Source organism: Capsicum annuum, unplaced genomic scaffold, assembly GCF_002878395.1.
Source record: "Capsicum annuum cultivar UCD-10X-F1 unplaced genomic scaffold, UCD10Xv1.1 ctg5353, whole genome shotgun sequence".
Lineage (NCBI taxonomy): Eukaryota > Viridiplantae > Streptophyta > Magnoliopsida > Solanales > Solanaceae > Capsicum > Capsicum annuum.
The window spans coordinates 4081-31883 of NW_025861637.1; the positions used below are offsets into that span (position 1 = coordinate 4081).

The window sequence follows — 27803 nt, forward strand, 5'->3', positions numbered from 1 at the left end:
ATGTTTTACAATCTCATTGTTAAAAAGGACCTTTTATATGGTTTTAGCTTTTCGAAAGACGGTGTTGGTGAATGTTGGTATCGGGTAAGATAAGGTGAAGTGGGTCAGTGGTGCATCCTATGCCATTTTTAGGCTGTACTCATTGTTGGCTTGTAAAATTTTCATTATGTTTCTCAGTTAAACAAAAAAAAAAGCATTAGGTTGTGTTGGAACCTTCTGTGAAGCCCCTCTTGAGTGCGCACTTATCCTGTGTAAACCCATACCATTTGTCTCCTGTACTGCAAAATCCAGTTAACTATTTATCCATTCATATCCACTCTATTATTGCACCTTTTAAGAAAGTTACTCGTAATTATCTGCCATTCTCTCGTTCCTTCTGCTATTCGTTGTCATTCTCTCATCATTTGGACGTCTCTCAAATTTTCCCTGGCGTCTTTTGTAGGTTAAATCGAAACTTGAAATTCTTGGTTCTTATGCTGATGCTACTGAAGGACTAACAACACACGGGTGGATAACGAAGATTGAAAACCACAGTTGCTTTGTCCGCTTTTACAATGGAGTACAAGGGTTTGCCCCTAGGTTAGTCCCTTAGAATTCGCCCGTCAAACTATATCCCATATCCCAGTACCTAACACTATATCTATATTTGGTTATATCATGATGTGTGGTAATACAGTGATTTTAAGTTTTTTTTTTTCGCTTTGAATCTGATTATGTTTCTGTAAATGATCGCTCTTTAACTCTATTATGTTATTTTGTCTGTTAATCATGATTACATTTCTGAGAGGCTCAAGTATGTATCACCTATATGTTCCAGACAACTTTGTTCTCTTCTGACTTATGAGTTTGTTTTACCAATCTATGGATGTGGACCTATATAATGGAGAGTTGAACATTTTGGTGTAGACTAGCTATGAGAGGATCTTTTTCAGAATGGAACTCTGTTATTATCTGTATGAGATTACAGGATTGCTTTTATCCCCAAAAAACTGTTAAGAGTATCAGGACGAGTGTACGATAGAAGTTGCCTGAAATGTTGCAAATTGCCTTTGTGTCAACGCTGCTTGCATGTTTGATAATTTCTTTCAAATATGTGCCCTAAGATATGTTTATGTTATTGGGGATGTCAACTTTCTAATTGATAGGGAACTTTAATTAATTTTCTTCTTCTTTGGAAATGAAGAAAGACTAAATATAAACAATATGAATTGGATGATCAATTTTTTTTAATTATCAGGGTAAAGGCTACATGTGATTTGAGATTTGTCGGTATATTTCACTCTATGTATTATATAAACGCAAAAATATCAAGGTTATGATACTTTCTCTACCTTACTTGTATGCCAATTGATGTCTCTGTGATATTTGTGACATCTTATTGGCACTGACGCGTCCATTTGTGTATCCAGATCTGAACGTGGACTTGATCCCGGGTGTGAAATAAGTTCCATGTATCACGTTGAACAAGTAGTCAAATGTAGAGTTACGAGTTCTAATCCAGCTTCACGCCGTATTAACCTCAGTTTCACAATGACACCCTCAAGGTTTGTTTCTTTTTTGTCTAGGATGTTATATTGGTTGCTTTAACTGTGATGTTCCTATTGTTATTGGTTCCATATGTAAATTTTGTGTCTCATGAATAAATAGATATCTTGAAATTATTATCTTTGGCAGCTCTTTTGCTTTCTTTGTGGTGGTTCAGTAGAGTAGAGTTGGTGTCTGTTGAATCATTGAAATCCTTCGACTGGAATATTTACTGTGACTTTCAAGCTTTTCTTCAAGAAGAACCGCTTTATTGTCATGTTGATCTATAATATGTATCCTTGCCCTTCCTTCACCGCTGTGTGATACGAGACAAAATACGGAAAGGCAAAATACACAAAAACAAAGGAAAACGATAGAGGCAAAACAAGGAAAGTAAAGGATGGATAGAATACCGCAACAACAACAACAACAACAACAGCATACCCAGTATATTCCCACCAAGTGGGGTTTGGGGAGGATAAGTGTACGCAGTCCATACCACTACCTCAGATGTGAGATAGAGATAAAGAGATTGATGTCGATAGACCCCCGGCTCAAAATAAAACAATCTAGACAAGGAATATTAAAAGAACAAGATACAATAGAAATTAACATATCCAATAATACCATAAACAAGATACTCCAAGTAACAGAACAAAAGATACAACATCCTAAACTTAGACTTTCTACCTAATCCGCCTCCTCCGCAACTTCCTATCCAGGGTTATGTCCTTGGTAAGCTGGAGCTGCTCCATGTCATGTCTAATCACCTCTCTCCAACAGTTCTTCGGTCTACCTCTACCTCTCTTGAAATCATCCCTAGCCAACCTCTTACACCGCCGCAGTGGGGGTATCCATGCTCCTCCTCATCACATGACCGAACCATTTCAAAATCGCTTCCTTCATTTTGGTTTCCACCGAAGCCACTCCCACCATATCTCGAATAACCTTATTTCTAATCCTATCTTTCCTAGTACACCCACACATTCACCGAAACATTCTTATCTCCGCCACCTTTATCTTCTGAAGGTGGGCCTTCTTAACATGCCAACACTCTGCCCCATACAACAAAGTTGGTCTAACCATTATGCTGTAGAACTTGCCTTTAAGTTTGGGAAGTACCTTTTTGTCATATAAGATTTCGGAGGCGAGCCTCCATTTCATCTACCCTACCCCAATCCGATGAGTGAAATCTTCGTCAATCTCTCCATTCTCCTGAATCATAAACCCCAGATACTTGAAATTATCTCTCTTACTGATAGGATGAGTGTCAAGCTTAACAACCACATCGAACTCATGAGACACCTTGCTGAACTTACACTCCAAATATTCCGTGTAGGACCTACTCAACCTAAACCCTTTAGACTCAAAGGTTTTGCCTCCAAACCTCTAATTTAGCATTAACTCCACTACGTGCCACAAAGATAGAACAATCAATAAAATTAATGGGTATATTAAACCCCAAAACCCCAAAACCGCAACGATAAATCCTACAAGCACCAATTCTCTTACGAAGACCCCGAGTGAAATTAATTACTCGCAGCCAATGTTTCTTAACAAATCAATAAGCTCCCAACAAGCTTAAAAACACTCGCAAGTGTATCTCTGATCGTCATTCATCAACTATCGTAAAAATAAAGGAAAACCTAACTATTTATAGCCATGGGTTATTTATTACAAATGGGCCAAAAAGTGACCCTAAATACCAAATGGGCGCCAAAGTGACCCTAAATGCCAAATGGCCATATGTTGGCGCATATGCTCTTCCTTTGTTTCGTTGGACCACGTAGACTCCACGTTATCTTCCAAACATGATGTTGCTCAATATTCCCTTTGATGATATCATCAAAGATAGCCCTTTCGCGCTCCAAGGTATCATCCACACTTGATATTGTTCTAGTTGGAGCTCTAAAAGGGTACTCCAAACACGTCTTGGCATCCTTGAGGTGGTCATGGCTTGGACTCCCTTGTGTTGGCCTCGAATTATATGCTCAAAAGCATTGACGCCAATTTGACTCATACCATCCTTTCTTTCTTGAAAAGGATTCGATCTCGAATAAAGGGTATTGCAAACACGTCTTGGCATCCTTGAGGTGGTCATGGCTTGGACTCCCTTGTGTCGGCCTCGAATTATATGCTCAAAAGCGTTGACGCCAATTTGACTCGTATCATCCTCTCCTTCTTGAAAAGGATTCGACCTTAAATCCAAATCTTTCATCGACTTGCCATCACACTTTTCAAGTTTGGAATCCTTTGGTAAGAACTCCGTGTGGCCTTCAAGCATATGTTCACGAGGCACTCTCCCTGCATTCTCCTTTGGAAGTATTGGTTCATGATCCTGCACAAGAGGAGGAGTAATGCTAGGTAAAATGCTAGTATCACGGTTAATGGGCCTAATGTGGGAAGAATCGTTGCGTAATTGGATTTGGAATGGTTGAACAATGTTTTGTAGAGCTTGGTTTGCATTTGTTTGGGTTGAGGGAACATGTTCTTGAGTTATTGGAGAAAAATTTTGGTGGATGATCTCCGGGGTAGTGATAGTGGAAGTGTTTTGGGGAGTAAGACACCTAAAATTTACCATCTTCCCTTTCATGTGTGATCAATCCCTAATCAATCCATTCACATCTTGTCGCACCCCTTGATGGCTTTGACTAAGGTATCAAAGGTTGCTCCACCCATGGTTCTTAGTATATGGGAGAAAGGGGATGAAGCAAATATGGACGACTCAATTAAAAGTAAAAGGACTTGAGACAAGAAATTAACTAAGAAACAAATGATAAAAGCACACAAAGAAGAGAACAAGAAAGAAAAACGGATTCAAGAACTAATCACGACTAAGTAGAGGGGTTACTAGTTGTTAATTAAGAAAAAAGATGATGAAGAATCAAAAAGAGAAACTAAGAATCTGAAAATGAGCTTACAAAACTTTTTCCAACTCGACCAATTTGTTGGTGATCCGTCAACCTTGTGGAGATAAGTCAAGGAACCCGTCACAATATTTCTGGTAAAGTGGTGCAATTCTGCCTCAGGGTGATGGTTTGAGTGACTGACCGTCAGCCCCTTGGTGGTCCGCCGCTTGGGCCGTCGCCCCCTTTCCAAAATAGGTTGTTGAACTGGTTCTTGGCGACGGATGACTTGGCTGGCCGTTGCAAGCTTGACTGAGCGTCAGGCTGTCCGTCAGCTCTAACCAGTAAGTCATCCACAACCCTCAACTCGCGACTGATTTTTCGATGGTTCGTCACTAGCTTGGTGAGCCGTCAAGGGAAGTCGTCAAGTGTTTTGGCCCAAATTGCTGTGTCGTTGAGGCTAGTTGCACAGTTATTCAACAGTTTGTGGTTCTTCAATGTATCCTTCAAGCTCTAGAAGCCTTGAAATTTCTTGTGGTCCCCCCTTGTACTCTATTTTTGCCCTTTCCTCTTTTGCAATATTCCCTTTTTGTGCTAACCTTATCCTTTCTCCTTTTGAAATTTTGGAATATTCCTTGGCATAAACAAGTACACAACTTTTTCTTTCACTCCTTTGGTTCAAACACACCCTTTTTGAATGCTCTTCTTCAACAAGATAGGAAGCACATGAAGAACATTCAGAAAATTGACCCTTGAGCAAACAAACTCGGAATTTGACGAATTCGAAACCCAAGCTCACTTCAAACTCCCTAGCACAATCCAAGCAATTTTAAGCTCAAAAATTCAACCACAAAAATCATATTTGAGAACCCACATCAAATTTCTTCAAACTCAAACTTCAACAATGGTGGAACACTTAAATCTTGTCGGAATAAGCTCAAATTTCAGATTTCGGCTCTAATAGTACTAGGGAACAAGATTCTAGTACTAGAAACACAAGAAGACTCAAAAATCAAAACACTCAAAGATTCAAAAATGACCAAAACGTTTATTTTTACACTTCTTTTTAATTTTCTAGATAACAAACCCAAGACTAGAATCGTGGGAATGATCCTAAGCTCGGCTCGGCTCTGATACTAAATGATATGAGACAGAATACGGAAAGGCAAAATAACACAAAAACAAAGGAAAAATGATAGAGACAATACAGGAAAGTAAAGGATAGATAGAATAACACAGATAGAAAAATCAATGAAACTAATGGGTATATTAAACCCAAAAACCCCAACGATAAATCCTTCAAGCACCAATTCTCTTATGAAGACCTCGAGTAAAATTAATCGCTCACAACCGTGTTTCTCAATAAAGCAATAAGCTCCCAACAAGCTTAAAAACTCTTGCAAGTGTATCTGTCATCATTATTCATCAGCTATCCTAAAAATGAAGGAAGACCTAACTATTTATAGCCATGAGCTATTTATTACAAATGGGCCCAAAAGTGACCCTAAATACCAAGTGGGCCTAAAAGTGACCCTAAATGCCAAATGGCCATATGTTGTCACATATGCTCTTCCTTTGCTTCGTTGGACCTCGTAGATTCCATGCTATCTTCCAAACACGACGTTGCTCAATACTCCCTTTGATGATATCATCAGCGATAGCTCCTCCCGCGCTCCAAACTATCATCCACGCATGACATTGTTCTAGTTGGAGCTCTAAAAGGGTACTCCAAACACGTCTTGGCATCCATGAGGTGGTCATGGCTTGGGCTCCCTAGTGTTGGCCTCGAATTACATGCTCAAAAGCGTTGACGTCAATTTGACTCGTATCACTGGTTTTTTTTTTTTTTCTTTTTTAGGTTGCATTTCTGGATTTCATTTTTTTTTACATAAATGATTCCTCCAATTATTTGAGTGTTAATGCTAGGGTATTCAGCAATGAACTCGTTAAACCAGGAAATGTTGTTTCTGGAGTGGTTGAACGAGTAACTCCGGATGCAATTGTGCTAGATGTTACTGTTCAGGGTCATTTTAAGGGCACAATCTCACCCCAACATTTGTCTTATCACAGTGGTGAATATCATCCGTTGAATCCTTTGTTTCTCTGCAATTGCTTTTACTGTTTTAAGCCGCTTGCAGGCCATGCTGAGTTGATGAAGTCTGCCTTGAGACCTGGGTATGAATTTGATCCGCTTTTGGTTCTTGGTACTTTCTCTATCCTACATCCAGCTGTATCAAGATATCTCTTCAGTTAATATTTGGTCATTTCTGACCAATTTTTTTTCATAGCTCACTTTTTAGTTGTCCAGTAATTTTGTATTTTATTTGTTGGATAGACATAGCTAATAGTTTTACTGAGAAGAAGCCAAAGTGGTTGTATGCCTATTCAATAATAGCAAAAAGGTGGTTTCTTGTTAATCTAGATTAGCGTGTCATTGAGAGCAAAACTTATCATTGATGTAGTATGAAAACTTAAAAGCAGAAGAGAGGAGGAATCTGCAAGGGGTAATCCTATGGAGGAAAATCTGGAAAAGCATAGTACCATTCAAATTAAAATGTTTCACTTGTCTGGTGACTAGGAGATCTTGCTTAACACATGAAGTGCTCCAGAAAAGGAGACTACCTGTAGTCTCCAGATGCTGCCTGTGCAGTGAAACAAGGGAAACAAACGGCCATCTGTTCCTCCACTGTAGATTCATGGCTCAAATTTGGGCAATCTTTTTTTAGTCTTACATAGGTTAATTGGACCATGCTAGAACATAACCCAGATTTACTGAGTTGTTGGGTGAGAAAAGGTTTTCTTTTTTTTATTTTGGGAGGGGGGGGGGCTTTTATTTTGTTCTGGAAATGAAATGAGAATGTTTTGAAGATAGGTCCAATTCAATTCAGGAAGTGAAGGAGAATTGTGAAGGAGAGCCTTGGAGTAACTTGTAAAGTTGTTGTCCTGTGACCAGAAGGTCACGGGTTTAAGCCTTGGAAACAGCCTTTGGCAGAAATGCAAGGTAAGGCTGCGTACGATACACCCTTATGGTGGGGCCCTTCCATGCACACCGCGGATAGCGGTAGCTTTAATGCACCGAGCTGCCCTTTTTTAAGTGAAAGAGAATTGTATTTTATCTCTTTATTTTTGGTGTAAAGAACATTGTATGGAAGAAGTAGATCAAGTGGTAGAATTTCTAGGAGCTTTGTAACTAGCTATCTCTCTCATATCCTCCTTAATGCTGAGGAATACAACAGTACAAGTTTGAAGAGGGGGAAAGAGACTTCTAGATTTTCTAGTCGCATTCTGCAAAGTCAAGTACTGAGTACTGATTCAGCAATACTGATTTAGTCAGTACGCTGTAGATGTTGGAGTTGGAGATGCCCATTATAATACCTTTATATTAATGCTGCGGTCAACTTTGTATCCTCTACTTGTTATGTGATTCTTCTGTAATTTAACCAACTATTGTCCATAGATTGACCTGTGGTATTTCTATGTTCTTTAGTTTCTGAGGCTGCATGAGAGAGAATGTTTTAACATGACACTGCACTGACTAGATATTTGTTTGGGTCTTTGATGTTTGTAGACATAGACGGCAGCAATTTTATACCCTCAGCAAAACATTCTCTTGTGACCTCAGCTCAGCAACTTCCGCTGGATATTAACCAAGTCCGTCTTAACTCGGTGCTGCATGTAAGAAATGTACTTCATAGTTTTTGAGTTTCTTTCATCTCTCCTTTCTAGGTAAGCTAGGCAACTGTTTATAATCCAATGGCAAGGAACTGAGGCACATTTTTTATCTTTGTTTTTCTCCTTTTCTTGTGGGGTAGGCATGGTTCTTACAAACTAGTGATTGTTCATAACCGGAGAGATCACAACAACTAAAGTTTTTCTTTTGAAATGCTCAAAGCATTAGTAGTTGAAGTTGGTTTATTGACCATGATATTTCTTTCTGGTAATTCCACTTCTCCGCTATCTACAGCATATATAGTTTTATCCAGGGGTATGTTTGTAATATAATTGAAAGTGGTATCTTCATTCGCTACCTTGGGCGCTTGACTGGGTTTTCTCCAAGAAACAGGGTATATATACTTCTTGCAGTAAATCTATTACCTTCATGATCGTCTCTTTTGTTTGTATGAAGTGCACAATATGATCAATAGAAAATGTTGAGTCATCGCCATTTTGTTTTTCATGAAGGCTACTTATGATAGAAGATCTAGTCTTTCTGAAGTTTACCAGATTGGACAGTCTGTACGCACTAACGTTGTTGATGTAGGTCAACAGTTCGGTATACTGAAGCTTTAGTATGTTATGCTTTTGATATTCCCAGTGAAATTTTGGTTCGTCCCTTCCCTTTCTCATCCAGGTCAACAGTGAAACAAGTCGAATTACAGTTTCTTTGAAGCAGTCTTTTTGCTCTTCAACGGATGCATCCTTTATTCAAGAATACTTCCTTGTGGAGAAGGTAATTACTGACCGTGAATTCTATGTTGCAGAAAAGCCCTGTTGATCTTTTGACTGGCAAAATATTCCTGTTTGCTTGTCATACGGAGTGTTTTCTCTGTCTGTTGCATCTTTAGCCAACCTGGAAGGTGCCATCTGCAATTGGTAGGGAAGAAAACTATCAGAACATAGAACAAACCTTTTGGAAATCTGTTAAGACTTCTGGTATGGGCCTTGTGTAGACAGATTTTCTGCCTTTATTAAGGGAGGGACTTTCTATCTAATAGTGCGCTTGGAACTTCCTAAATTCGCTGTAAATCCTTTTTAATTGGGTTAAATTAAATTCACTTTAACTCTTATGCCCATAGGGTGTGTTATGTTACATATTGTTCAACTTTGCCCCAAATTTAGCCAGACTTTTCCCATTTGATTTATCTTCACTTACTTGTTCTTGGTTGTGTTCTTTTGGACTGGAAGTAAACTTATCATATGTTCTTATGAGTTGCCTGTTTTGACTACAAACTTTTGGAAGTACCGTAGATCTCCTCATCTCCATATTTGTTGCTTTTGACTTGAATGATCAAAGTCTTTTACAGTTTCTGCTCATCTGTTTTATCATTTAATTAACCTTTTCGACTTTCAAGAGCGTGAATACCTGCCTTGGGTCCATAACAGGTGGGCTTGTATGTTTGTTTTATTTTCTGCTTACAGAGGAGAATGTGGTAGCCTGAAACAAGATTCAAAATTATCTTGTGTGCTAAGGTTTTGCATTGGAGTCTCTAGTGTCTTCATTGTTCAATAAAATGCAATAATAACATACCCAGTGTTAGTGTAGTCCCACAAAGTGGGGTCTGGGGAGGTTAGAGGGTACACAAACCCTTACCCCTACCCTAGAGATAGAGAGGCTGTTTTGGATAGACCCTCGGCTCAAGAAAATCAGTCCAGGAAAAGAAATAATGGAAGTACAAGAAACAACGTATAGTAACAGAATAGTAATACAACAAAGCAGTATGATAAGCCAAGTACAAGAAACAACAGATAGTAACAAAAATCGAAGGACAAGAAACTACAAGAGTAATACTACAATTACTAGTATGGACGAACATCAAGACAATGCACTCCCACATACTAAATTTCTACCCTAATCCGTGTCCTCCACAACCTCCTAGCTAAGGTCATATCCTCGATAAGCCGAAACTGTGTCATGTCCTATGTAATCACCTCTCCCCAGTACTTCTTGGGTCTACTTAGACCTTTCCTCCTAGTTAATCACCTCTCCCCCGTACTTGGGTCTACTTCTACCTTTCCTGGAACCATCCATAACCAACCTCTCACACCTCTGCACTGGGATATCCGAGCATCTCCTCATCACATGCCCGAGCCATCTCAACCTCGCTTCCCGCATCCCAAACGTAGGTCTATGTAAGTAAAAATGTTTTTTTCTTTTCATTAATTGTGTATCCCAAAAACTCACTTAATAATAAGTAACCGATGCTCATAAATATGACATGTTTATTGGACTGTGTCCTCTATCAGATCTTGTTATATAGAAGGTGATGTAGGGAATACTCTTTTCTCTTAGAATCTGTGTCAGTTTGAATGGATCTTTGTTCATCTTTCTCTGCTATCAGATTTCCAAGCTGCAGTCAGTGGACTCTGGAGGTTCCGACTTAAGATGGGTGGAACAGTTTAATCTGGGTTGCACTGTGAAGGGAAAAGTTCATGAAATAAAGGAATTCGGTGTTGTAGTAGGCTTTCAGAAATGTAATGACGTTTTTGGTTTTATTTCCCACTATCAGTATAAATCCCTTTGAAACATTGAATATACAGTTATTGTTTGTTTCCTTGAGAACTAATAAAGTAAATGATACCTTTGCAGTAAGTGGAATCCCTGTGGAGACTGGCTCAAGTATTCGCACAGCAGTACTGGATGTTTCCAAGATAGAACGCCTGGTGGATCTGTCTTTGAAGCCTGTTTTTGTGGATAAATCAAAGAAAGAGACCACTAACAGTCAAACCCAGAAGGTCATTCTTGAATTTGCTATTTCATTTGTTATACTGTACTGTTCATTCTCTCGGTTTTATTCGTCTCGTTGAAGACCTTTTTTATAACTGGGAGATCCCCGAGGGACAGTGTGCACAGTTAGAAATTCGGTGGATAATGGACTGTACCTCTATCCTTTTCTACTTAGATACCAGGCTTTTGTTTACGGCAGGGTTTGAGCCTGTGCGGGTGGGCAGCCCACATATCACAAGGTGGGGACTTTTTTTTGTACTAATTCTTCTGTGAAAAACTACTAAATTTTTGTATAAATCTTGTAGTTTCTTTCTTGTTTTATCTTGTATCTATTCTGGTTGCACTGCTCTAATTTTTTTTTCTGGTGTATTTGATTACCTTACCTTCTTAAACAGAAACGCAAAAGGGAAATGCTAGGAGAATTGGAAGTAAATCAAACTGTAAATGTTGTTGTGGAGATTGTTAAAGAAAATTACTTGGCAAGTCTTTCATTTTTTCCCCGTGTTTTTATGTTGTATTTTGCCTACTTCGATTCATGTTGTAGGCGTGCTTAACATTTTCTGTTAACCAGGTTGTTTCAGTACCATCATATAATTACACACTTGGATATGCATCACGAGCTGATTACAATACTCCAAATTTTCCACCTAAATCATTTACCAATGGAGAAAGGTAATAAGACCTGATAATGCTAGGTTATAAAAAAATAAAACCTGATAATTCTTATTCTATTAGTCTTTTTTGTGTTTTCATTGTCATTCCATTTATGTTGTCCGGGTGGAGCGGAAAATGTTTTTTGTTTGGAATCCTCTGCCACAACTTCTTTCCTTCGGTTGAGCACTCTGTGGTAACCTGTTCTTTGTGCAATAGCACACCAACCACATAGGAGATGTACACCGCACTAGGCGAGTCCCATGCAACGAGCTCATTGCTCAGCAGCAGACAGAGGCTGGATTCGATCCCAGGTCTTCTCCCACAAAGGAGGCCCACCTCCCAACCACTCAACCACCTCCCAGAAAAATGTTATGTCATTTTATTTTATTTTTTCACTATTTTGTGGTTTTGCTTCAGTTTGGAATTTTTATGGTATTTGAGTTGCAATGAAAATTGTGAAGTAGTGGATCTTGGACCTAACTCAACCCCAAAAGCTAGCTCAAGATATAAGGATTGTCCAATTCATGTAAAAAGACCACCCATCCTATAAGAGCCCGATGTGGGACTCTTTAACATCCTCCCTCCCCCCTAACGCCACAACTAAACATCTCGAGCACGGGCAACTTTTAATATGGGTGGTCCAACACTGGGAAACAAGAATTGGGAGGGATCCTTCTTTGATCGTATGTAAACAAATGGATTTTGGGTATAACTCAAACCAAAAAGATGAGGATTACCCAAGCTATATAACGAAACTGCCCGTCCCATAAGATCCCGATGTGGGACTCTTCAACAAAAGTGATGTTTAGAAATTCCAACAGTAAAGCAAATGAGATGTGCATATTAGTTCATGGGGTAAATGTTGTGACTTAAGCACCCAACGGTGTTGCTTGGTGGCCAATAAAGTTGGTTGAAAATTATGAGGTCTCATGTTCAAATCTCACCAGAGGCAAATACATTATGTGATCTCTTCCTATCTATCCAAGCCTTGGTGAATAGAGTTACCAGATGCAGATGCATATGCTGGTGCTGGTGGGAGGTAGCAAATACTCCACGGAATTAATCGAGATGCGTGCAAGCTGACTGAAAGACCATGGTTATGCAAAAAAAAATTGTGACTTAACATCACCTTGAAAATATGAGCTTGGACCTTGTAGTGTCACTAGACTTGAGAAGGAAGTAAAGCGAATCAGAAATTTCAGAGCAAAACTTGCTTCGACATGTTTTGTATTTTATGTTTGGTGAATAGCAAATGACTGCATGAGGTAGCTGTGATATAGAATTATAGATTAATTAATATGATCGAAAGGAAAAAAGTATAAGAATCTTGTAGTATGGTTGCAAGTGAAATATGGAATCATCGATTTATAAAGCAATGCCAATTTTTCCCTGTAATAATCTTCATGAAGTGGGAACTTGGGTAGATGGAACTTAAGCTAATGTAAACATTCAATCGACTATTACCATGGGTAGAAATGTTGGAGAAACCATCTTTGCACGGTGTATGTGCACATGCCAGTCAGAAGATATATCTAGCTGATACTTAAATGGAAGAATATAAAAGAGAAGGCTACCGTGGAATTTGAATCACTTTGAGGGAGGGACGTCAGGAATGTACACCTCTTTCTATCTAGTACTCCCTCCGTCCCAAATTATGTGTCATCATTTCCTTTTTAGTCCGTCCCAAAATAAGTGTCGCCTTTCTTTATTAGGCAACTTTTTAAAGACACAATTACCCTTTTACCCTTGTTGGTCCCACTTAATTAAAAAAAAGATATTGACACATTTTTTGATAAAGGATAATTTGGTAAACTTTACCAAGTCTTCCCTTTTTTCTTAAACTCCGTGCCCGGTCAAATGGCGACACATAAAATGGGACGGAGGGAGTATTTAATATAAGGAGACTTCGAATTCTAAGTCAAGGCTCAATAAGTATTTGTATAATTATGGGACTTACTAAAATTAGTATGACTTATTTTGGGAGCTAGTTGTGTGAGTGGTAGGTCATTTTTATTCATTGTCCCTCTCCTTCAACAAGTGGGAGATTGCTGCTGCAGCTCAAGTCTATCAGTGAAGCTATTGAAACGTCAAATTCCAAGAGGCTAAAAGGAAATCTACTTATAATGTCGGATCGCTGGTTCAGGCAGAGGTATGGATATATTTCTTGGTAATAGATTATATTTTTTCATGAAGGATTCAGGTCACAAATTAGCTTGGGACTATATTTTTTCTTTTCAATTAACTGCAGATTACTGAAATAAGTCCACTTGAACTGAGACTAAAATTTGGGTCCAGTTTCCATGGGAGGGTGCACATAACAGAGGTAAGTAATTATTTGATAACTTCTTCTCAAATGATTATGTAATAGTGCAATGAGTTCCTCCCTTGCATTATAGACAAAGAAAGAAAGTATACCTGATTATAGAAATCCTTGCCGCCTTGAAAGAAAAAAGAATAGGAGAAAAAGATAAATGTAACTTAATTTTTTGTGTTCCGTAACTTGTGTCTTTCAATTTCTTGATGAATAGGCATCAGATGACAATTATACTGAAGCTCCATTTAGTAACTTCAGATTTGGGCAGACACTTACTGCAAGGATCATTTCAAAGTTTAATATTTCAGAAAGTGTTAAGAGTGTCTATCAGTGGGAGCTATCCATTAAACCATCCATACTTGCAGGTGAAATGATAACATTGCTAAGTATGGCATGATATCTTTTTTGTTTTTACCGACTATTACCTCGTATGAATTTCTTCCACTTGAGCTTGGCGTCTACCTTGTTCACTTTGAACAGATTTGCATTCTTGTTGTTAGATCAAATGTCATCCCTCTTAAAGCCCTGTAGAGTGTGAAGAATATACTTTTGGCTGTGAGACTCCAGATGGGATCTTGAGAGAGTGCAATAAACTGAAATTTGTATTGTGTGATATATTAGTAGAAGGTTTGCTGCCTTAATTTTTGTCTCTTTGCAAGCTCCACAAGCTTGGCATGTCTAATAGGGAACTATTTTACCCAATCCTTATGTCTTTGCATGGTTATTTTATGTTTACTAACACCAAAAAGTCTTGTGATTCTGTCCTTCTCTATATACCGGATATGTCGGGGTATTCTCTTATTGGACTAATTTTTCCCCAGTCTGATGTATTTGTGGCTGGCATATATATGCGTAATGCTGAGAACTCTTAAATTTTAGTTCGATAATCTCATTCGTTGTTTCTATGAGTTCATGGCGACAAACTTCAATTTATAAACTTGAAAATCTTGTCTTTCTTTTATGAGTTCCTCTATGGATGCAGAAAAGGTTTATTCCATTTAAAGAAATAAAAACCAAAATAAATCTTACGCACTAGGGTGGTTAAGATATTCAGATTAATATTCGTGAAATAGACACAATTCAATCATGTTCAAGTGATGCAAGTCTACTTTTATTTTTGAAGGTATCCCTTTTGAGTTCTGACTATGGTTGTTCTTTTGTGTCCAGGATCTGGTGAAATTGAACCCGTTAAAAAATTCAGTTATTCAACTGGCCAGCTAGTTTCTGGCTTTGTGTACAAAGTTGACAGTGAATGGGCTTGGATAACGATATCTCGAGATGTTAAGGCCCAGCTCTATATCTTAAATAGCTCAAGTGAGCCTAGTGAGCTAGATGAATTTCAGAAAAGGTTCTCTGTTGGCAGGGCCTTCTCTGGTTATGTTTTAAGTTGTAACAAGGAGAAGAAGTTAGTGCGCTTAATTTCACATCCACTGTTGATTGACCCAGAAAGACCTGCTTGTCAAGAAGATGGTCCCACAGATCATTTAAGTGAAAATATGTCATTTCATATTCGTAAAGGCAGTGTTTTGGGTGGCAGGATTTCCAAAATCCTTCCAGGTGTTGGTGGAGTGCTTGTTCAGATTGATCCTCACCTATATGGTAAGGTTCATTTCACTGAACTGACAGATCCAGGGGTAACCGATCCTCTATCTGGATATCATGAAGGACAATTTGTAAAGTGCAAAGTTCTGGAGATTGCTTATTCAGGCAAGGGAACTGTTCATATTGACCTCTCGCTGCGATCTATTTCACACAAAACCCAGAAGCAGAAACTCTCTGCACTCAATGACACTTTGTAAGTTCCAGATCTCTTACACTTGAATTTTCTAAGGACTCTTCCTAAGACGTCTACGTATGCTCTCCTCTCCTCTTGTGTTATTTCTTAAAGGTCAACACACATGAACTTCATGAGCCTGAATGCATTTATAATCTTCATCGGTTATAGATTTCTTATCATGCTGCAAAAAAACATGCTACAAATGTTTTACTTTTGGAATATAATTGTTCTTCTAGATGATAAAAAAATGTTGTTGCCTAAGCTTTTCTTAGTCTGTTTCTGCAGAGTTCGGTCAATGAATTTCACAGTCAATGTGTGTTATGCACTTGATCCCAATGATACTTCTGTTATCTAAAGTGTACTGGACCTTTTTATGTTTTCAATATCCTCCTCCTTGCAGACCTGAGGGTGTCAATTTAGCTGATTAGGCGGGAAAATAGAGGTTCTGATAGTGAATTTAAAGGCGGATATATGCTATGCGTTATGACTTCTGTCATCCAGTGCATTGGACCTTCTTATGTGTTCACGATCCTCCTTGCTGCAGACTCAAGGAAGTTAATATAGATGATTAGGCCGAAATGTCCTGTAATAGTTGTTTGATAATTTATTCGGTAAATGGGTTATAAAATTGGTAATGTTGTATAACATTGGAATCTTACTCATTATTGGAGTACTATAGGAGGGGTGAATGTCTATTTCCTTTGTTTGGCTTAGGAAATAAAAGATGAGGGGAAGGAAAGAGAAGCCCTTCCACTTTGGCATTTCCGTTCCTCTAAAACCAAAAGAAACAATGCACCCAAGGGTGTGGCCTAGTGGTTCAATGACGTGGGTTGAGCACCGTGAGTTCTCAAGTTCAATTCCCAACAGAGACAAACACTAGTTTATTTCTTTCCATCTGTTCTAGTTTTGGTGGATAGAGTTACCTGATGTCCTGCAGGTGGGAGGTGACAGGTATTCCGTGGAATTAGTCGAGGTGTGCGCAATCTGGGCCGGACACCACGGTTGTTTAAAAAAAAACAATTTAGATGTCTTTCCACCTATCCTTCCTTTCCCTCCTTGAGGCTATCTAGCAATTATTTCAATGTGGATATATAAGGTATTTTCACCCATAGGCTATATCATTTCCGTACTTCTTTTTGTTGCTTATTGATTTTTATTTTTTTTGGTTATTGTTTATTCAGGAAGTTTCCTGTATTGGTGGAGAAGATTGAGGATCTTCATCCTAATATGATGGTGCAGGTACAATATGATTTGGATGTTTCTTTTTTTCTTGCAAGCTGCATTAATGTGCTGTCATTCTCTTTCCGTAGTTTTCTGACCTTTAAACCTATAATACCCTCGTGCTTGTGTCTTCATCCCCCTCCATGCAAAAGATATCGCACAACATTGATATATGCCAAACTCTGATGGATGCCCGCAAGTTAATTTTGATGATATAATAGTATTGAATCTTATGTAACACTTGTCTAATTGGAAATTAATCGATTGAAGGGGTTCTTAAAGATGAGGAAAGCTTCATCTTCGTTATCATGTTGAGGTAATTTACCTTTTCTTTCCTTGGTGTCCAAGGGATGTATTCTTTCTATGGGTGGAGAAGATCATATGATTTCCTTTCTCCCTCGAACAAAATGAAATGATCTTCCTAACATCTCATGGACATCTAGCTATTAAGTTACTGCTCACTCCTTACAGACGGTCGTCTGTCCTATTCAATTCTTCAACTTGCCCCAAAATCAAAATCCCACAAGTAGGACAATTCCCTTTGCTATTCATCCAACATCTGCTTTTCTTGAAGTATATCTTTCTTTAAATCCTTCAATGTAAGTGGCAAAAACCAATTGATACCCTACATATTTAACATCAGATTTCACATTCAGAGGCAAATATGCATCATAGCTAGAAGAAGCTGGCATTTAACAGCTAATACCCTCCCCCTAAAATACAGAACCAAACCATTTAGATTTCTTTTGAACTTCAAGTCTCTCCTCCATGAACAGACCTCATCCCACCACGGGTTCCCAATATGACATCTTTCCTGACTTCAACTTAGGTGTTCTGGGTTCATCCCAAGGTTCCATCACATATGTCCATTGATCTGTCCCATATAAACTGTTTAGCCTCCCATACACCATGCTCCGTTTTCATCCTCATACGTGTCTCTAGTTAAGTTTTCTCCATATTGCTGTCACTTACAATATCAAAGCATAATATCAAGTGCCACTTTGCTGATTAACTGATCTCTTCTGCTACATAGGCTGACTTCCTAAAAGAGATGCATTATATTATGTGGGGAGATTTGAATGTGTACTTCAATTTTTATCAATGCTAATAACTATGCCTTCAGATACACCTTGTTTCTCCTTTCCACTAATATCAAAATCTTGAAGTAACTAATTTTGTTGCATCAAATATTTATTGTTCTCATTTTTCCATTCTCCCTTTCTGTTGGAATGTAATTCACCTTTCATCTGAAACTTCTTTCACACTTTTTCAAGCATGAACTTTTTTGTTCCGCTCGAGCAACTGCATCTTGTATTTTATATGTAAAATAAATGGATGTGGACTGACTTTGTAACAAGTGTATATGTATGTGGGTGTGGGTGTGTATATGTTTCCTCTTTCAGTCAGAAGTAGCTGGTTCTAGTTATCATTATAGACATATCATAGCGACTCCAAATGATGTCTTTCTTCATCCTTCATTCTTATATATGCATAAATAGTTCTTGTTTATTCATCATTTTCCATTAAATTCGTTCAACATATATGAAATGAACTGATTTCTCAGTTGTCAAAGAAAACAAGAACATATGATATAAACTGTTTGTATACTCAAAACTCATTGGTAAGATCATTTTAGCCTTTGTTTCTTTCTATGTTACTGCATCTGCAGTGATGACAAATTTCCTTTTTCTGCCTGTTAAAGTGTAATGTATTCCATTTTTTACTTTTAGGCATATGTGAAAAATGTAACACCAAAAGGCTGTTTTGTAATGCGTTCGCGCAAAGTTGATGCTAAAGTTCTCCTGTCAAACTTGTCTGATGGCTATGTGGAAAATCCAGAGAAAGAATTCCCTGTTGGGAAACTTGTCATGGGAAAGTAAGTTTTCTCAGTATGGACAAATTATTTATTGTATCAATCCTCTCGTTCTCGTATGCTAAGTTCCTATACTACAGGGTAGTCTCCATGGAGCCATTGTCCAAGCGAGTGGAAGTCACTCTAAGGACATCGAGTGCAGTTGGTGCCCCCAGCTCTGATTATGATGCTCTAAGTGATTTGACTGTTGGGAATGTCATATCTGGCAGAGTCAAGCGAGTTGAACCATATGGTCTGTTTATCACAGTTGATCACACAAACTTGGTATGTACCAGGTCACTTCCAGTAGTTGTGACTTGGCAGTAAGTTGTTATGACCTAAGTGACCACATTGTTACTTTTGAACATGGATCACACTCACTTCATTATTAATATTTCAGTCTATAGCTTTTCGCATTATTGTTATTGCATCAACTGTAATGAATTTCTCATACTCTTTACTGATTAATATATCTTTTTCCTGCTTTGTATTTTCATCAGCTATAAGCAAGTTCTGATATTCATCATGAATGTATTTTTCTCATCAGTTTGCAATGTTGATGAGCTATGGTTCTTAGCAGAAAGCTTGTGTTTTACTTGTATGCTGATGATTCCAGCTTTATTTTCTAGGTTGGGTTGTGCCATGTTTCAGAGATCTCTGACAATCATGTTGACACTATTGACTCTAGACACAAAGCTGGGGATAGAGTTACAGCAAAGATTTTGAAGGTAAATGCTTGTTCTGTATAACACTGCAGTTTTGGTAGTGTAGACACATTTTTGTATACGTGAATTTTATCAAGCCAAAAGGGAAAGGAAGAGTAATGATAAATAATTTTGTTTATATCCCTTGTTTCGTTTTTTTTTCATTTTTGTCGTCGTCTCCTGGTTTGGACAATAATAACAATGTTAGATCATGCTATATAAGTGAATTATAAAAGTTGGTACTTGATTTTTGCATGTCAAATTCTTTTATCACCCTTCTTTCTACAAGTACTAATCTAACTTTTCAGAGTAGCTAGAGGGATGACTTCGGCTGTATAGTGTGTGTGTCATTTCTTCCATTTGGTTCTGTTACATTCGAAACTCATTTTTTCAACCTTTTGTAGGTTGATAAGGAAAGACATCGAATTTTACTTGGGATGAAGAAATCATATTTTAATGATGCTACAAGTACTGAAACAGATGCAAGGCTGAGTTCTGGTTAGTGAATGGAGATGCTCTTTCCATAGGTATTGAATCAACTCCTTCACCTGAGAAGAGCTCTCAAGGACGGGAGGATCTTGATGGTGAATCTGTTGATGGGAAGGATCTGTTCCTTGCTGAAGTTGAATCTCGGGCATCCATACCGCCACTGGAGGTCCCACTTGATGATACTGAAAATTTGGATATGTGTGATGTAGTTAATGAAGACTCAGGTGATGCCATCAATTTCGATACTTTAGATGACAAGAACAAGAAACGTGCAGCAAAAAAAGCTAAAAGATTGAGGAACTGTTTGAATCATTTTTATTTCTTTCTTACCTGTTCTTTCAGTTTTTACTAATTCATAGAGAGTAATGTTGTCTATATCATAACTGTCTTCATATGATAAAATCTGTTTAAGCAGGGAACAAGAAATTAGAGCTGCCGAGGAAAGATTACTGGAAAAAGATATTCCCAGAGATGAAGATGAGTTTGAGAAATTAGTTAGAAGTTCCCCAAATAGCAGCTTTGTCTGGATAAAATACATGGCATTTGTGCTGTCTTTGGCTGATGTTGAGAAGGCCCGATTGATCGCCGAACGGTAAATCTTTGAAGTTATATTTTCTTCATCTAAAACAAACAGTGAATTCCATGTCTGGCAAATGAAGAGTTTGAATTATAAAGTTGTAGTTGGAATTTTAATAAACCTTCGGTCATATTGGTATTGTTGCTCTTCTAGACTATATATGCTTCTTGTGAAAGGAAAATATTCTGCTTCTTGTGCTTCAATGTGATAGGACAGTGAATATGCTAACAGGACAGTAAGAAGATTATATTGGCCTGTTTACCTCGTCAAATTGCCAAGCATATGAAAAGATCTTTTAATTAACAGGTTAGTAATGCATATTGATAGAAGAGAAAAATCTAGCACCAAGTTGGTTCTAGTACATTTACATAGAACTCTCTTACAGAAAAAAAGAAAAGAAAAAAGAAGGGTTCCTTCTACCAATTCCTATCCTTGTACTGAATTGAGGAAATCAACCAGCTATTTTCATTTTTGACATCCTGAAGATTACACAAAAAAAGTCATAAGCATCTGAACTTAATCTTCGGTACCAGATCTACTTTTCCTTCGAAACATCTTGCATTTTCTTTCCTTCTGTAATATCCAACAAACACAAGCTGGTACAGTTTTCCAAATCTTTCTCGTAGCTTCCTTATTCGTTCAAACCCCCCAGATGGTCAGAGATCCCTCACTGCACGATGCATGGTAAAGGCATCTTGAATAGGTTAAAAAAGAATGACCAAATCTGACTTGCCACAGGACAGTGAAGGAATAAGTGTCTGCTGTTTTAGTCATCACGGTTAGGCATAAAGCACCTGTTGCATAATGAAAGCCCTCTCTAGTTTGTTTTGAGTCGTGTAGATGTTTACAGAGGAAAAAAAATAAAAACAAATGAAGAGGAAAAGAGAGATGTTTTCATTATGCTGCAAAGAAGCTGTTTAAATACAGCAAAATCCTAACAACTGCAGTAACTAATGCAGTAACTCAAAAAACTGAACTACCTAATTAATAGGAACTAAGTCCACCAACAACTATATGCCTAAAGACTAGGAAAATCATAACTGAAAAACTACTACAGAAAATTCTATCTTCTGGAAACAGAAAAAACACATTAGCAGCCATGTAATCATGCCAACCCAGCATTCGTTAACAGCTCATGAGGCAGACTTCAACACTCCTCCTTGCGTCAAGAGCTGCAAATTTCAAGTTTGCTTCTCAAGAATTCAAATTTGCTGGCTGGAAGAGCTTTCGTAAAAATACCAGCCAGCTGCTCTTCCGTTCTGCAATATACCAGATTCACTAGACCATTCTTTTGCACTTCTCTCAGAAAATATAGCTTCACATTGAAGTGCTTGGTCTTTCTATGAAAGACTGGATTGTGAGAAATAGTAATGGCAGCCTGATTGTCCACAAATATCTCTGGGCTTTCCTTCATCTCCAAACCAAGATCACAAAAGATTTTCCTTATCCATAAAGCTTAATTGATCGCAGCTGTCGCAACAATGAATTCTGCTTCTGCAGGATTGAGCAACAATCTCTTGTTTTTTCGAACACCAAGAAAAACATCCAGCGCCAAAAATAAAACAGTACCATGAAGTACTTTTCATATCATTAGCAGAACCACCCCAATCACTGTCAGAAAATCCCTGAAGTTTGAAAGTCTGACACTTGCTAAATTTGACTCCATAATCTATAGTGCCTTTGACATATCTGAGTACTCTTTTTGCAGCTTTCATATGCAATTCACTTGGAGAATTCAAAAAGAAGGACAGTACACTTACAACATACAATATATCTGGTTTTGTTGCTGTAAGATACATCAAACATCCTATCAAGCTCCTGTAGCTTCCTTCTTGTACTCGTTCAGCACCATCATCCTTCATTAGCTTCTCTCTTTGATTCATAGGCGTGTTCATACTCTTGCATTCTTCCATTCTAAATCTTTTTAGAATCTCCTTCATGTATTTATTTTGACAAACAAACACTTCATTCTGAGTTTGCTTAATCTCCATTCCCAGAAAATAGGTCATCTCTCCAAGATCGGTTATCTCAAAGACTTTCACCATCTCCTCCTTGAATTCTTCAATCAACGCTATATTATTTCCTTTCACAAGTAAATCATCAACATACAGAGAAATAATAATAATGTTAGAGCCAACTTTCTTGACATAAAGAGTCGATTCACTTAAGCTTCTTTCGAATCCTAAGTCTAGCAAATGGTTATCCATACGGCTATACCAAGCTCTAGGAGCTTGCTTTAACCCGTGTAAAGCTTTCTTTAACAGATAAATCATATTTTCACTTCCTGGTACACTGAATCCTTCTGGCTGCTCAACATACATTTCCTTTTATAGTGGACCATTCAAGAAAGCAGACTTCACGTCCATTTGAAAAATCTTCCAACTTTTCTGTGCCGCTATTGCCAAAAGCATTCGAATTGTATCCAATCTAGCTACCAGGGCAAAAGTATTAGAAAAATCTACTCCCCAAACTTGTGCGTAGCCCTTCACCACCAATCTAGCTTTGTGCTTGTTTACCGAACCATCTGGATTGAGCTTTGTTCGAAAAATCCATTTAACTCCAATCGCTTTTCTGTTTTGCGGTCTTTCCACTAGCTTCCAAGTTTGGTTCTTTTCTATCATGGACAGCTCCTCTTTCATTGCATCTATCCATTTTTGATCAATTTTTGCTTCCTCGTATCCTGCAGGTTCAAAAATAGCAACATTGCACCTCTGATAAATATCAGAGAGTGACCTCGTTCTCCTAATAGGTTGATCATCCACCAATTCATCAAACTTTGAATTGTCGTTCGGAACTCGAGAATCCTCAAAATTCCAGTCCCATTGCTCATCTTCAAGGAATTGAACATCTCTACTTACCATAATCTTGCCCGATTGAGGTTGAAAGATCCTGTAAGCTTTAGACAATAAGCTATAGCCAATGAAGATTCCCAAATCTGCCTTCTTATCTAACTTGTCTCTCTTAACCTGTGGAACATAAGAGAAACATAGACATCCAAATATCTTGAGGGTTTTAAAATCAGGTTCGAAACCATACCATGCCTCTAATGGAGTCTTCCCTCCCACCGCCCGCGTAGGCAGTCTATTCAGCAAGTAGACAGTTGTATTTGCTGCTTCTGCCCAAAACTTTTTCGGCAGATTTTTCTCCTGTAACAAGCATTTGGACATCTCCATGATTGTTATATTCTTTCTCTCACTAACTCCATTTTGCTGTGAAGAGTAAGGGACAGTTAGCTGGTGCTCTATTCCAGCTTCTTCGCAAAAAGAATTGAACCTATCGGATGTATATTTAGTTCCATTAACTGATCTAATAACCTGAATCTTGCAGCCACTCTGATTCTCTATCCAAGCTTTGAACTTCATGAAAATTCCAGCAACTTCGTACTTAAACTTCATAAAATAAATCCAACACATTCTTGTTAGATCATCAATGAAGATAATATAATACCTGTTGCCATTAAGCGACGGAGTTCTTTGCGGACCACAGAGATCGGTATGAATGAGCTGCAACTTCTCTGTAGCTCTCCATGTGGAACTTTTAAATGGAAGTCTAGTTTGCTTGCCAAGCAAACAAGCCTTACATCTTGAGATATGCTCCTCCAAGTTTGGTAAATCATTTACCATTTTGCTCCTTCGCATAAACAACAGAGCTTTGTGATGGAAATGCCCCAACCTTTTGTGCCACGTTTCTGCAACTATGGACTGACTTGGAAAAGCTATATGTTCCTCGTTGAATGGATTTAAGGAAAAACTTTTCCCCTGCATTTTAATTCTGAACATTTCCTGACCACTAGGATCACTGATTAGACACACCTTGTCTTCAAATAATAATTTGAATCCATTTTCCAGCAGTTGTCCAACACTTAATAAATTTTGATCAAGTTCAGGAACAAATACAACTTCATAAATAAGTTTTGTACCTTTATAACTCTCAATTGCTACGGTCCCCTTTCCTGTCGCTGGGAGGTATTCTCCATTTCTGATCCTGACTCTTGATTTAATTGATCTGTCAAGCTCTTTAAAAGCTTTTCATCACTGATCATGTAGTTTGTACAACCACTATCAATAAGCCAGCTTTCACTTGAACTTTTGCTTGCATAATAGGTAGCCACGAACAATTGCTCTTCTTGTTCTTGATCTGCAATTTGTGCTTCATTTTGTTGTTGTAAACCCTTCTCTTTGCAAATAATATCGGCATGACCAAGCTTTTGACACTTTCGGTACTTCATACCAGGCTTTCTCCAACACTTGAAGTGTGGATGATTTCTCCTCCCACAATGTTGATAAGGAGGATATTTGCCTTTTTTGTTGTTATCGGTGGTAGTAGCATTTTTTGCAGATATACCTTCGTAGTTTTCATAACTTCCTTTCTTTTCTTTTCCTTTATTACCCTTAGCAGTACCTGAACCAAGCTGCAACTTTGCTTGCAGGGCTCCCTCGATGGATCCCTCTTGCCTCATCACCCTTCGCTGTTCTTGTGCCTGCAGAGCACTCAATAACTCTGCCAAGCTAAGCTTTGACAGATCTTTAGTATTTTTCAATGAAGCAATAGTTGCCTTATATCTTTCAGGTAAGGTTACAAGAATCTTTTGAACTATTTTATTGTCATTAAGTTCAGTTCCAAGTATCCTTACCTTATTTGCAATCAGAAGCTACCTGTCAGAATAGTCCTTAATGGTTTTGGATTCCTTCATTCTCTGCATCTCGAATTCTCTGACCAAGTTCAGTACTTTCATTCCTCTGATTCTTTATCTCCCTCGTACTCTTTTTTGAGGAAATCTCAAATTTCTTTGGCGGAATTGCATATCATTACTCTTCTGAAAATGGTGGTAGAAACTGCAGCAAAGAGACATGATTCAGCTTTGGACTTTGTTGTTCTCCTCTCCTTGTGAGCTTTAATCTAAGCCATGGTTGGATTTTCTGGCAAAGGAAGCACTTCATAGTCTTCCTCGACAGCCTGCCACAAATCGCAGGCCTCCAAATAAGCCTGCATTTTCACTGCCCAGGCTTGATAATTTTCTCCGTCGAAAACTGGCGGAGCCATAGCATAAAAAGAACATGCATTCTCCATTGTTTGAATGGTGTTTTGCAGCCACAAATTTGGATAAACACTCAAAAAAAAAAAACACACTCACAAGTCTCTCACAAGTCCCTTAAGAAGTAAGGCTCTTGATACCAATTTATAGATGTTTACAGAGGGAAAAAAATAAAAACAAATGAAGAGGAAAAGAGAGATGTTTTTATTATGCTGCAAAGTTGTTTAAATACAGCAAAATCCTAACAAATTGCAGTAACTAATGCAGTAACTCAAAAAACTGAACTACCTAATTAATAGGAACTAAGTCCACCAACAGCTATATGCCTAAAGACTAGGAAAATCATAACTGAAAAACTACTACAGAAAATTCTATCTTCTGGAAACAGAAAAAACACATTAGCAGCCATGTAATCATGCCAACCTAGCATTAGTTAACAGCTCATGAGGCAGATTTCAACAAGTAGGCTGCACCTCGTGAGCAACCAACCACATAAAACAGCTAACTTCATATGGGCTTCTGGACTTCCACTATTGTTTCCATGACCAGCTAATAGGGTTGTTCCCTTGACTGTCAATCTAACATCACATTTTGGGAAAAACTATCTTGGGCAGATGTGCCATCACATTTAAGTGCCTCAGAAGATATATGTGATCTATATGGCTTAAGTATAACACTTTGCTCCAAAAGGTTCCTTGCATGAAACAACTAAAAGAACCACATGAGGTGCAAACAAATGCACAACTCATGTTTGATTTAGTGTTTTTAGGTACTATTGAGTTGCAAAATGTGATGGAAAATTATGTATGACCTGTTAGTTGTGTCTTGGTTCTTTTCTCAAGGGCTTTGAGGACGATAAATGTGTGAGAAGAGTTGGAAAAGCTGAATGTTTGGGTTGCTTACTTTAATTTAGAAAACGAGTATGGAAATCCACCAGAGGTCAGCAAAACAATGATATTGACCCATTTATGTTTGTTATATTTCACTTTTCAATTCCAATATTTGCCTCTGAATCCCATATTCTTGATTATGCCCCAGGAAGCTGTTGCAAAAGTATTCCAAAGAGCATTGCAGTATTGTGATCCCAAAAAAGTGCATTTGGCCTTGTTAGGAATGTATGAGAGGACTGAGCAACACAAACTCACAGATGAACTTCTTAACAAGATGGTCAAGAAGTTCAAGCATTCGTGCAAGGTAGTGACACCTAAGAGTGGTTTTGGAAGTGCTTTGGTTGATCCTTATTTAACTGTTGCTAACTCTTTGTGTCCTCTTTGCATTTAGGTTTGGCTCAGGCGGGTTCAGTGGCTATTGAAACAAAACCAAGATGGAGTCCAGTCAGTGGTGAATCGTGCTTTGCTAAGTCTTCTTCTGCACAAACATTTTAACTTTATTACACAAACAGCTATTCTAGAGTTCAAGTGTGTAGTTTCTGACAGGGGTCGCTCCTTATTTGAGAAAATGTTTCGCGAGTATCCAAAGAGAACTGATCTGTGGAGCGTTTATCTCGATCAGGTACCGTATTGAACTGCACTATTGTGTGGGTGAAGAAAATCATTTTTACTGTTCATGACTCAAAACTAAATCACATGAACAGGAGATTCGACTGGGAAATGCAGATGTGATCCGTTTATTTGAAAGGGCAATTACTCTTAGCCTTCCACCCAAAAAGATGAAGGTGATTATATATATTTTCAATACCCTGGAATATTTGTCGTGATGTTTCTTTCAGTTGGTTTTCTTGTTTTAAGATGGTGCCCTGTCCTTTTTATTAATGGCCTGTGATATCTGGAGTGCAGTTCCTCTTTAAAAAGTATCTTGAGTATGAAAATACGCTTGGTGATGATGAACGAATGGAGGCTGTGAAAAGGAAAGCAATGGAATATGTTGAGAGCAGTCTTACATGAATTAAACACAGCAGTCGTGGAGATACTGGAATATTTTGACCTGGTTCAGAGTCCTTCATAGTGCTGGAGAACAGATCATCACATGGTATTGATGTCCAATTCAGAAATTACCTTGAGGTTGAAACTGTCTGCTGTTTGGGACGTACAAACACGACTAACTGTGGCAAGAATCTGTTGAAAGTAATGTCCCCAGCACTAGAACCAACTTCTCTTGTTGGACGTGAGTTGAGTGATTGAAATAGAGTTAGGAGACTGAAATGCAAGTTTTGAAACATGCTAGACGGCAGAGAAGCATGCGACTTCTTTTTTGTAACTGTGTAAAAGAGTAATTTTTGGAACAAACAGAGAAATTGTGGTGTAAAGAGAATCTCAGTTTTAAGCAAGGGGGATATGATATTCTGTAGGCGTTTGTGTATGAATATGAATTTTAGCAATGATGAATCCATTTTTGACGCTTTAAA

At 38.1% G+C, this 27803-nt stretch overlaps 1 protein-coding gene and 1 non-coding gene across 2 annotated transcripts; one reads left to right on the top strand and one right to left on the bottom strand.

Moving 5' to 3' along the window:
- Window positions 1–27803, top strand: LOC107863863 (rRNA biogenesis protein RRP5). The gene is given in 28 exon segments (XM_047404205.1): window positions 1–84; window positions 443–579; window positions 1410–1544; window positions 6297–6574; window positions 7939–8045; window positions 8553–8627; window positions 8722–8820; window positions 10430–10562; window positions 10678–10823; window positions 11211–11294; window positions 11387–11487; window positions 13454–13569; window positions 13572–13618; window positions 13718–13792; window positions 13998–14148; window positions 14951–15578; window positions 16742–16799; window positions 18512–18657; window positions 18735–18918; window positions 19263–19361; window positions 19742–19835; window positions 19838–20123; window positions 20242–20418; window positions 26281–26377; window positions 26477–26632; window positions 26720–26950; window positions 27033–27113; window positions 27235–27803. Coding segments are annotated over 28 exon segments (4113 nt in total). The 3' UTR covers window positions 27343–27803.
- On the bottom strand, window positions 18180–18259 carry LOC124893082. The gene has a single exon (XR_007050542.1). It is a non-coding gene; the product is annotated as a small nucleolar RNA R12 (small nucleolar RNA).